Here is a 12,596-nt window from a genome sequence, read left to right on the forward strand (position 1 = left end):
CCTGCCGACTCAGGCTCCTGAGAGTGGGGTTAAGGGGCTGCTTAATTTTGGTGTAGGCATAGGGGCTCAGGCTGTAGCCTGAGCGATGGGACCCTCCCATCTTGCAGGGTCCTAGAGCCTGGGTCCTAGCTGGAGCCTGAACATCTACACTGTAATCAAACAGCCCCAAACCTCATGAGTCCGCTGGAACAGGCTAGTGTGGTAGCCTGGGTTTTTAATTGCAGTGTAGACATACCCATAGTGTCACAACTAATACAAGGCCGAACAGATTGTTTAGCACAGTGGTTTTCAACCTTTTTTCACTTGCAGACCCCCAAAACATTTTGAATAGAGGCGCAGACCCCTTTGGAAACCTTACACCCCCAGGGATCCCTGGGCCACTGGTTGAAAACCACTGGTTTAGCACAAGTACTTCACACATATTTCAAGGGACCATTCATGGTGCGTGCCCCAGGTACACCTGTCCAGTCTGGGGGCGAGGGGTGTGGAGGGGGAAATGAGGAAAGCTCAGTTGTTTGTCCTTTTGTTACAGTGCCAGCTTGGAGCAGAGGCTTGGGGTGGCATTCCCCACTGTGACTACATCACCACCAGGGATGACAACAGTAGATGCCTGTTCTCCATTCGTTTATCACTGATCGCTTCCCTTCATGAACTGTTCTTAAATTCCCCCCCCCCCCCCTTTCCTTCCTGAGCATTAACGATGCTGGGGACTGTGCTGCATTTATCCCGGGCTTCTGATTGCTTGGGGTGGAGGTGTGCGGGGAGAGGGGCAAGGTTACCCTGCACGTCAGGGGGTGGGCCCCCTGGCTCGCTGTTATCTCCCGCCCCCGGCGGCGCACTCTTTGCCCTACCTGCCCGGCGGAAGGTTACAGCGAGGGGGCGCGCTGTCTGTAAAGGCGGGCCCGGGAGGCGAGGCTGGGCAGTGGTGGCTGGGACACCGAGAGAGTCGGCCGGGCGCTGCGGATCCATCTCGCCGCTGCCATGTCCCGGGAGCCGGAGATCCTGGAGTCCCGAGTGATGTGGGAGCCCGACTCCAAGCGCAACACCCAGATGGACCGGTTCCGGGCCGCGCTGGCCGGCGCCTGCGGGCTCCGCCTGGGTGAGCGGGGCGGAGGGTGGCCCCGGGGCATGGGGGAGCCCTGCTTGAGCCAACGCCTGGGGGGTGGCAGTGGGGGCAACCCGCGGGGCTGCAGCCCCGTCAGCGCCGGGGGCAATGCTGGGCTGGGATAACCTGCCTGGGTACGGCCCCAGCCGTCAGTGAGGGGAGGCAGTGGCTGGCCTAGGGGGGTTGGGGGCCAGTGGCTGGCCCCAACCAGTCACGGATACAGCCCCATCAGCAAGGGGAGGTAGTGGTTGGGCTTAAGGGTGTGTGTGTGTGGGGGGCAGAGCTGGGCTGGAGTAACCTGCCAGGGATACAGCCCCATCAGCAAGGGGGGGCAGTGGTTGGGCTTAGGTGTGTGTGTGTGTGTGTGTGGGGGGGGGGGGCAGAGCTGGGGCAACCCTATAAGGTTACAGCCCCATCAGTTTTTGATGTGTGACTGCACTGACATCAGTGGAGTTACACCTGACTTGCACCCTGGGAGTGAGGTGGGAACCAGGCCCTTTGGGTTATTGCATAACTAAGACAGACAGGGTCCCCTTAAGAAATATCAAATATATTATCTGCAAATAGTGCCGCATGGGGGGAGTCACTTTCTGAGAATGAGTTGCTTACGATTCCTAAAGCATGTTTTGAAACCTTTGAAGGATCCTGAACCCTCTTAGGTCTAGAGGGTAGCCCAGGCTATGAACAGTCTTTGGTGCCCTGCCAGTGCCTAATACATGAAGAGGCTTCAAAATGCTGCATCTAGTTTTATTAGGAACTAAGAGAATAAGAATAAAAATGGATGGGTTTGCTGTCAGTCTTGGCACTGGGTATCAGCTATAACAGCATTAATATTAGTGGCTACTGTGCACTTATGACTTCCAAGGACATGAATATCAGGTGTAGGTTTTGTTTTGCAAAGGCCTCTATCAAGAGGCAAATTCTGCTGTCTTGGTTTAAAATTGATCTGTTTGGGGATCCCAGGCCTATGAGTCTGTTAGAGAATTAATTTACATACTGCTGTATGCACATGGTATTACACAGTAGCATGTCGGTGCTAAACTAACTACATCCTAAAGGCTCAAGTGAGGACAAACAGTACAAATAAGACAGGACAAACAAAACGGGGAATGGCCATCTCTGAGTATATGATTCGTGAAGAGCATGTGGATCTGTAATTTCTGGAAGGAGGAGACAAAGGGAGTTTGTCCTATATTAATAGGAAGGTTATCCCATTTATATGGATTGATGTGGGAACAAATAGGGTAGTGATGAGAAGCTTAGGTGGAATGCAAAGGGCAGAATGGTATGTAGGAGGTTGAGATTAGGGCATATGTAGGCAAGACTAGGGTAAAATATGTAGGCAAGGGTGGAATTATGGTGTGCTTTGTGGATGTGGGGGGGGAGAAGAAGAAGTTTGAATAAGATATGGTGGAAGAGTGGACACTGTCGATTTTCAAGTAGTGGGAAGACCTACTGGGAACATCTGGGTAGAGGTTATGTTGGCAGTGGCTGCATATCTTTGATCAACTGGAGGAATGAGTGAAGAGAATGTGGCAGGCCAGAGAGATATAGGCTGCAGTGATTTAAGATGTCCCGAATGCTGGAATGGAAAAGAACTGACTCATTTTTATATAGGGATCTTAAAAAATTGGTGACAGGATTTAGCAATGGCCTGGGTATGAGGAAAGAGTAGAAGAGACAAGTCAAGGATGATCTTCACATGCATCTATCAGTCAATCTCTGGTGTTTCTAAGGTGCCGGTTATCATGCAGTCTAAGCCCTCAATCCGAAAAATTGACACTTACTTCCCAGCTGAAGGCATCAAAACAGGAAATAAATGGTTGTAGCACTTCCTGATCTGTCAACCATTGACAATGTGATGGTGACTGCTTATACCTAGGGATCTTGCAAAGAGGAGGCTCATGATGTTTATACTTAGAATTTTTATTCTGTATATCTCCGTGCTTTACAAAGGTGGGCAATATTTTTCATTTACAGCTGGTGAAACAGACATCCTGAGGTTGAGGTCCAAGTTTTCAAAAGTCATTAGTAAATGGGGGTGCCTCAAATGTTGGGTGCCCAGCTTGAAACAATTGGGACCTGACTTTCAGGGGTGCTGAGCATTCAACTCCATTTGAAGCCATTGAGGACTGAATGCTCCTGATGGTGACCTTTGTGGTAGGGAATGGGAATAGCTTATTAACAAGCAGAACATTTTGTTCTTTGTGAGGGCCTATTGATGTATGGTTCTCAGATGGCTTGACAAAGGAGGGGGCTAAAAATCTATTCTGAATAAACAAATACACATTTTTCAGTACATTAGTTAATGGCTTGAAAGCAGTCAGGTGAGCTGAAACCATCTGTTACTAATGCTATGTCGGCGCACGTGCGTTGGGGCAGATGCTCTAAGCCGATGGGAGAGAGCTCTCCCATCGACTTAATGACTCCAGCCCCTGCCAGTGGGGGTAGCTATGTTGGTGGGAGAAGCTCTCCTACTGACATAGTGCTGTCCGCACCGGCGTTTAGGTAGGTATAGCTTGCGTCGTTCAGAGGGATGCTTATTCACACACCTGAGTGACATAACTTATGCCAAAGTGAGTTGTAGTGTAGACATGGTCTAAGTTGTCTGTGTGGATCAGTCACTACTGCTTAAAGTCATATTGGTGATACCCTTAGCAGGGAAATGGCTGTTTATCTTTTGGATGCCTCAGATTGTCCCTCATTAGACTTCTTAATGTGGATCCATGATCAGTCTACTCTTCCCCTTCCATTTATTCCACTTCATCCACTGACTTTCTAAGCTGGTCGATATCCTCAGAAGTGTTGTTTAAAAAATACTCTTATTGTTTTGTAATTGTAGATAAGTACACTAATATACATTTTACTTTTAGCCAACTACAATGAGTTGTACCGGTGGTCTGTCGAGTCCTACTCTGATTTCTGGGCAGAATTTTGGAAGTTCAGTGAGATTGTGTTCTCTCGTCTATATGATGAGGTAAGTCAGTGCTTACTTAATTTTGGTGGTATTTAATAACCATCATAGTCTTTGTAAAATTGGAGTAGGTAGAGGGATGGGGAAAGGAGGTGGAAAATCAGTTTTATTAAGCAAACAGAGTCCTGTGGCGCCTTTAAGACTAACAGATGTAGTGGAGCATAAGCTTTCGTGGGTGAATACCCACTTTGTCAGACGCAAGGTGAAGGCTGTGTTAGTTACTTAAGAAACATATATCCTGGCAGTTTACTGAGCTGTCAGAAGGCTGTACCTGGTGCAGCGTTCAGCATGTAAAAGCATCCAGGGACAGATACTGCCTGTGGACCAGATTGTGCCATTAAAGCACTGGCCCACATTGGGGGCAGTCTGGACTCTTGCTGCTTCAGGAGAGGAATTGTGCCTCTGGAAGCACAATTGATCCCGATCTCCATTAAGTGAAACACTTGACTGTTACTGCAAATTAGTCAGTTGTCTAAATGCTAGAATATTCACTTGCTGTTAGTTACAAACACGAAAACTGGGGACATAGCTGAGGCCTCTTTCAAACCAATGCCCCTAAATACATAGTTGGACAATACAGTGCTTCCTTGTGAGCTTTGCTGTTGTAAAAAGACTTGGATGGTAAGTTCAGAGTTGCCTCTGGTCAGACACATGCTGAGCACTTACAAGCATAAAAACTCTCTTCTTTGAAAGAAGCCCTGTAGCTGAAATCTTACCAAGCTTTTGTAGAAGGCAGCTTTGTACTCGACCAGACGAATTTACTCATTAGAATACCTCCACCATCCATGTGATAGGACCTGAGGGCATAAATTGAAGCTTTTTAAAAAAACAGAACATTGTATGGTCATAAGAGAACATTTTAATTTGGAAAAATAACTAATATGTACTCTACATGGCAGCTTAAAGCAAAACACTGGAACCATTCAGGAAGCTTGAAGTAAAACTAAGCAGTTTTTTTTCTGTCCCAAATGCTAGAGATACTCCTGAAGTGTGACTTATTGTAACATAATTTGGGGAAAATTGTGAGATGGGAGCCTGAAACCTTCTTGGAACTGATTAGTTCAAGATGTGGCAGGGGATGTTTCTGTTGCACTTTTTTTTTTTTTTTGGTAACTCCTTTCTATTGTGGTTTTCCAATCTATTGGGGGTCTCAGATCCCTGGATGGATGGATCTTTGGTGTGGCGTTGCTTAATGAATAGATAACTCCTTTTGCAGACTTATGTGCAAGTCCTAGATGGTGCAAAAGTTTACTTAAGGCACAATAGGATCCTATGCACCTAGGAGCGGAGACAAGGAGAGAGCACTACCTTTGCAAACTCATCTTAACAACCCCCTACTCTTGTGTGTCTGGCAATTAAGGCCTGGTCCACATATTAAATTGCATCAGTTTAACTAAATTATTTAAACATAGCATGATTTAAAATACCCTGCAGCTTCTGTTTTTTTTTTTTTTTAGGCAAGTCCTAAATTTAACGTTTACTTTAATTTATCCCTAAAAAATGCAGTTAATACTTACCTTTTGTCAAGCACTCTGAGATCTCCAGATAATATCCAGCACTTCCTCTGGATTTCATAATTAGAGCTAGGGGTGTTGGACATCGCATCGCTTGAACCTCTTGCTGGCGTGGCACTCAAGCTCTGCCTGCTTGCAAGTTGGACAGTACTCTGTCACTTGGGCACCAGGGTAGACTGTTCCTGTGAAGAAAACACTGCACTCAGTTTGAGATTAGTGGTAAATTTTTATTGGGCTCAGTGGGGGAGGGGAAACCAGGGCAAACAATGTAAATACAAGTTTGCCTTGCTATGTGTCCATAGCATGTTTTTATAAATTGGAAGTGAGAGCAAAAAGCACACTTTCTAGAAAGGCTTTACTTGTGTACTATTCAAGAAGTCTTTCAAACCAGTCATTGTCACCAAGGGGTTTAGTTTGAGGTATGTGCATCTCTGTCTTGAACTCAGGACTGGCAGACAGGAACGTCTGAGTTCTGATCTTGGCTTGGACACTGATTCCACCTGTGGCAATGGGCAGGTCGCTAAACTCTCTGTGGCCAAAGTTGCGGGACCTAGCCTGTCTGCCCTTCTGTAAATGGAATAATGGTATTTGGTTGTTAAAATGACTTCTCTAGCTAATGTCTGTAAAGTCCTCTGAAGATGAAGAGCTGCAGGTTTTCCTATTTTCCAAGGATGTCTGATACTGTTCCTGCAGGTAGTTGACCCATCTAAGGGAATTGCAGATGTTCCAGAGTGGTTTAAAGGCAGTCGGCTCAACTATGCAGAAAACCTTCTGAAGCATAAGGAAAATGACAAAATTGCTCTCTACGCGGCGAGTAAGTATTTAGTTGTGACTTCCATTAGCCAGTAGCCCTTGTGTTTTTCACTTGTGAGATAGTGAGTTTGTCCAACTAAAATGGGCAGTGCTTTTTTTTCCACGTGCCCCATCACCTTCTGATAAACCTTGAGATAAAGTAGGTTTTGGATGAAGGGGGAGGTGGACAGCAAATCAGCCAGCTTAGAAGCATCTGCCCAGGTCCCCTATCTTGGAGGATAGTGAGAAGATGGGCTGTGGTGGCAAGCAGCCAATTCTGGAAAATTCCCTATGGACTGGTGAAATTGAGCTGGGTTAGTTGGGGTTATGTTGTGTCTTGTTTAGCACCATCATCAGCCCTTTCATTTAATAGTCTGCCTTCCAGCATCGTTGGAGTTTCCGTTATAAACACTTGCTTTAAAATGGGGTCTTTCTGATGCAGTCACCCCTAATCCGTTACCTTAGATATGGTCAGAGATTTGAGGGGTTTAAAATCCTTTTTTGATATTACAGGAAGACAAGGTCACATGGGAGTGGGGAACTCCAAACTTCACAGTGCAGTAACATCAAAGTTCAGTTAAATACATTTTCCCCATTGTAATAGGCTAAATTTCAGGAAAATCAAGGTTTTAGGATGATGGATGGAATCCTCTATTAATGGATGTTTATTGCCCTGTTCATACACTTGAGGTATAATTGTGCTTTAAAAAAAAAAAAAAAAAAAATGCTCCACAAACACTTGCTGCTTTAAGTCTTCAAGTCACGAATATACATGGAAGAGAATTGTATGAACTGAGCTGAAATCCAAACATTATTTGCATTGGGTCTGAAGAGGCATATCCAGAAGAGAGAGAGATTCTGGCACTTACTTACATGATCTTTATTGCACATTAGCAGATTTTTGTGTGTGTAGTCTCTCCTGTCTGCAGCCTTTTTTTTTTTACAATATTGGCTCATTGTGGCCGCTCCCTCCACCCAGAAGTGCAGCAGTGGAACTGCTCTGGGGCTTCTACTGCAAACACACAAGCTGTGGTAACTGGTGTGCCACCATTTATCATTTCCTAACGTAATTTGCACCCTTAAGAATCTGAATAAGTGTAAGTTATGCTATGTAAGTGTTTTTAAATAAATGTGTGAGACTGCAGTATATCTCCTCTTTAGCAAAAAGATGCACCAAATTTAGTGTAAAGGCTATATCTGGTATCAGAGCAACGAGCTTTAATGGTTACCAATCGATGAGTCAACTTTTTTCAGGAAAATAACTATAAAGTACAAATGCAAAACTAAGATTAAAATTAATTTTAAATCAAAGCAATTTGAATCCTGATTTAAATCACCCAACCCTGCTTGCATGTACCAAGATTAAGATTTAGCTTTAAATTTGTCATGGAACTTGGTTTTTTTTAATATGCATAAATGGGCAGAGCTTAAAGATGTATACAGAACCACCTGAACAGTGCAGTTCACTTACTTGTTTCCTTTCAAAAATCTAAACCTTCCTAGTACCTCACAATATCAAATTCTTTTTTTGTAACTGTTTTTTTAATTTTTATCTCCTACCCTAAGGATTTTAGTTACACACCTTGGAAGGAGATAATCTAATTTAAGGTGTGTGTTGACTCCTTACTGAGTTGTATTCTGAGCTCTCCATGTAGCTTTAGCCAGGCCTGATCCTTCCAGTGAGGACTGGCAGAGACAAATGCCTCTTTTAATTGCTTAATAATAATCAAAGACATATGACCTGCAGCCTGAACACTCCAATTAGACAAAACATGACGCAAAATTTTAGGCTCACTATTGGAATTGTAAAGAGTCTACATGGGATTCTTTTTCTCTTGAATATGGAGAACAGTTAAGTCCCCCCTCTCCCCCCTTAGATACATAAATAAAAATACAGGAGAGCCATTTGCAGTAGGTTACCCTAATGAAGAAGGAAGAGTATAAACAGATGCATTTTGTTTCTTGGATTAATTAAAATGGAACTGAACACCTGTGTAAAATCTATACTGAGTCAAGAGAGAGTGAGTGGCAAAATCTGTAACCTGGTTCAGCTGCAACAAGAAGTGATCTGTTAAAGTGTCATTGAAATGAGGCTTATGTAGCTTCAACCTTGAAAGATCGACTTGTCACTTAGCTGCTTTTTTTTTTTTTTTTTTTTTGATATTAGTATTTTTTATTTATAATATATTATAAAAGATTTTTTATTTAGTTTTTTTTTTTTTTTTTTTTTTGAGAGCATTAGAAACATGTATTTAAGAGAAAATGCAGTTAGTTGTTTTTAAACAAGCCCTCTGCAATGGCTGCAAGGCAAACAGTTAGTGAAAGTGGGTAAATCTGTGAAACTGGCTTTAATTGACTTTCATTGTCTCAAGGAAAAGGTTAAAAGTAAAATGAGGTAAATAGTTTCTAAAATTCTTTCAGTTCTGATAATCTAAGGAATTATGAGTGAACTGTTTTAATGAATTAGTTGGTTTAACATATGATTGTTGTCCCTTTTATGTAGAGATTAGCTTTGTTTGTTCTATTAGGTGTACCCGAGACTCCTCGCTTTGTTTAGCTTAACCATGTAATTCAACATCAATAGGAGGAAACAATATTTCCTGATTGACAGGATACTTTTTAATACATAGTTCTAAATCTGCACTATTATTGATTTCAGCATGGGCAAGTACTGTACGAGTGCATGAATGCAGTGAGTATCAGTACTCCTTATGCAGAGAGTACTGAGTTGCATCTGCATCTTTATTCCAGGCCCTTTTCTGCATTTAATCTTCTTAAGTAGTCTTATTTCAGTATATTACTGCTGTGTCAGAATGGAGCTTAGGGAATTTGTCTGGTTCCAGCAGTCATTGGTGGTGGTTTTAAAGGAAGGTTGTGGGTATTTCAGACGGAAGATTAAATGCAACTTTTATAAACCTCTATCCCCTTCCATGCAGACCTTTAATTTGGATTGCATCTTGGCTCTTGTAATATTTCCCACAATTGGTTATGAATGTTTGAGGCCTACTACCCACTCCACGGGCAGCTAAACTTGCAGAGGAGGAAGAGCAAATATTATACTCTGCTAAAGGAGCTGCACTGACGGTAGCCAGCCTGCTAGAATACATGCTATAAGATCCAGCATCACTAGCGCAATTTACTTGCCACATTCCTGGACTTGTGTATGTGTGTTGGGAATTCTGGACCTTGGAGACAGGGCAGGCCCACTAGTCAGTGGGAGACAGACTGGGGAGCCAAGAGAAGACAGTTACATTTCATAACTCTTAGACATTGTCTTATTTTATTTAGCCAATTTATTAAGGACTTATGTAACATCTAGTCTTGGGTACAAAAATTTAAAACTCCCCATAGTTCTCTCTTGAGGTGAACCTGGCCCAGATGAGTATATTTGCACTGGAGAAATACTGCAGAATTTTCTTCTTGGCATCTTGGAGATCCTAGAATGTTAGGAGGCCTAGAGTAGACCCTAACTGAGACCTAACTAACAGGATTATACATTTCTTTAGTCACCCAGTGATTGGCAAATTTAAATAAAATTTAACCTTAACAAACTGATTGTTTTGGGTTTTTTTAGCTCTAATTAGAAAACTAGGCAGCAGTCTTTCTTTTTTTCCCTCTAGATCAGAAAGGTATGGGGGAAAGCAGTTCATGCTTTAAATTTGAAACAAATGCTGTTTGACTCTTGCCTATCTACAATCAACAACTTACATTTTCAGGAACAGATGTACAGTCCTGCCCTGTAGTGAGTGAATCCCATCCATTAACACAGAGGTCTCATTATAAAGACAGGCTTTGCACAGGACAAGAATATTATTAAAGGGCCAGTGTTCACAATTGTCAGAGCTTTTTCCTCAAAATAGCATCCTTTCTTTCCCCCAGGATGAATCTGTTGCAGTAGACTCTGGTTCTTAGATTGCAGTGTACCATTTCTAATTGATTTCTGTTATAAACCTTTTTTCTTCAGAGGAAGGCAAAGAAGAAATCTTGAAAGTCACTTTTGAAGAGCTAAGACAAGATGTTGCTTTGTATGCTTCAGCCATGAGGAAAATGGGAGTGAAAATAGGAGACAGAGTTGTTGGTGAGTAAGCTTTTGGGCAGGGCTGCAGGGGAAATATCCCTGAAGCAAACGAAGTGAGTTGTTTGGGGCTCCAGAAATACAAATATAGGAGGAGCACACCAAAGAAAAGACCCTTGTGCTGGTGCATTTATATTGCTTTGAAATATGCTTGTGGAGGGATGGAAGCTGGTTTAGCCTCAAGTTTTCCATCTCTGGAGGAAAAAGTAAATGATTTATTCATAACTTTACACTGAGGTCTGTTTCACAACTTAATAAGCCCTCTGTGGAAGTCAAAAGTGAGCAAGATGTACACAGCCAACTGGTGATCCTGTTAATAATATATAACGTCGCTGCAGCAATTTGAGCAGATTAATACTCTCATTGAACTCTCTATCATGTTTTTATTTTGTGTCTTTTTTGTCTCATGAAGAACAAACGATATTGGCTAAATTCAAGCAAAGCGTAGGCGAGCATTATGCAAGCTTCTCCTGTTCAGCTCTGTCAACACACCTCATTGGTGATTTTTTTTGCATTCAGTTTTCTGATCCGTGTAGTATGTCTGAAATATAGCATAGGTCTTTGGGGCATGGATCGATCTCCTCTATCTCTGTCTGCACATCATATGTCACACTAATGGTACTTGCAAAAATGATGATGTACAGTCCTTTCATCTTTGGAGATCTGGGTTCAAGTTCTCACTTGTGCATGCCAGTGGGCAGTGGAGCACATCTTAACCCTTGATATACTGTTATGCCACCACTGCTCTAACTCCCCACCTGTAGATGTCTCTTGAATAGTATCTATGCTAAATTGTATGTTGGTCTTGGGGAGGAAACAATAATGAAACTCACTCTCACTTATGACTTAAGTAGGGTTACCAGATAGCAACTGTGAAACAACAGGACAGGGGGTGGGGGGGGGGGTAATAGGCGCCTATATAAGAAAAATTCCCAAAAAACAGGATTGTCCCTATAAAAACAGGACATCTGGTCACCCTAGACTTAAGTGAGAACACAAACCCAGATCTTCAAAGGTGAAAAGATTGGGCATCATTATTTAAGTCACACTAATGGTACTTCCAAAATCTACAAATGGAAGTAGATGAAATCCATGCTGCAGAGACCTTTACTCTAAGTGGAACATATACTGTGCTATACAGATCAGATAACTGGACCTTCAGCTGATATATCCGCCTCTGGCTTGGTGAAAGGGAAGGACACTTATTAAATAATACACGATGAAGTCCTGAGGCCCTTACTTGGGTGAAATGCCTGTCAGTCAGTGGAGCTTTGCCTGATTAAGGATTGCCTCAGACTTTATCCTGCTGGTGTCAGGTTCATAACTGACAGGAAAACACTTTTAAATCTGAAACCAAATGTTGAGTGAAACTAATGGGTGGAGGAAAGTTCAGATTTTAGCACTTGCATCTATATGGTTCCAGTTCCACCTCTTATTTGGGGCATGGTATCTTTAACAAGTGCAAGTCATGTATGAATGAAGTTCAGACTTCGCGCTTGCTACTGATTATTCACCACAGCAAACAGTCAAATCGCTACAAGTAACAGGAACCGAAGGCATTTGAAAATCAGCCTGAGTCACATAATTGTCCAGTTCCTTTTTCAGATTATCTTTGTAGTGTCTGATTGCGTGTAATTGTGGAATAGACTGAGCAAATTTGTGCAGACTTTGAGCACCATCTATTCTGAAATGAAGTTTCCCCTGGTATGCACAGAAGGAAGTCTGCAGACACTAGTTTGTAGACAGTACTTCATGGAGAGAGGGAAACAAGCAACATACCTTGTTTTATATTGTAAAATTGTGACATCTTTTTTTTACCACAGAACATCTCTGCAAGCAGATGTTCTCTAAACTGTATGCTGAAGTGGTGCAAACTGTGTTAAATGTTCATCTGCATCCAGAGGGCTCTCCTGTGGTGGAGTGTGGTGAATCTCATCTGTATGCTGAAAAAGCAAATTTAAGTTAAAAAAAAAAAAAAAAAATTGCTGAGGGGAAGCATTGGAAGGGTGCAGGGAGAAATTTAGATGTGGGACCACAGGCATGTTTTGGGAAGCTGGAAAACTTAGCATAGGGGATGTGGAAGGATTGCAGCACATTTCTAGCCTTCAGGGTTGAGTACTGGCCCTGCAGGATCTT

The 12,596-nt window shown here is 42.7% G+C and overlaps 1 protein-coding gene across 1 annotated transcript in view; it reads left to right on the forward strand.

Moving 5' to 3' along the window:
• Window positions 1-949: 949 nt before the first annotated feature.
• The window catches only part of AACS (acetoacetyl-CoA synthetase), a 60,910-nt gene continuing 49,263 nt past the window's right edge, over window positions 950-12,596 (forward strand). The window contains exons 1-4 of the mRNA XM_026657016.2: window positions 950-1,099; window positions 3,979-4,082; window positions 6,287-6,407; window positions 10,350-10,463. Coding sequence (XP_026512801.1) covers window positions 982-1,099; window positions 3,979-4,082; window positions 6,287-6,407; window positions 10,350-10,463 — 457 coding nt within the window. The 5' untranslated portion in view covers window positions 950-981. The remainder of the gene's footprint in view (window positions 1,100-3,978; window positions 4,083-6,286; window positions 6,408-10,349; window positions 10,464-12,596) is intronic.

This window comes from Terrapene carolina, unplaced genomic scaffold, assembly GCF_002925995.2.
Source record: "Terrapene carolina triunguis isolate 2854851 unplaced genomic scaffold, T_m_triunguis-2.0 Scaffold234, whole genome shotgun sequence".
Classification (NCBI taxonomy): Eukaryota; Metazoa; Chordata; order Testudines; family Emydidae; genus Terrapene; species Terrapene triunguis.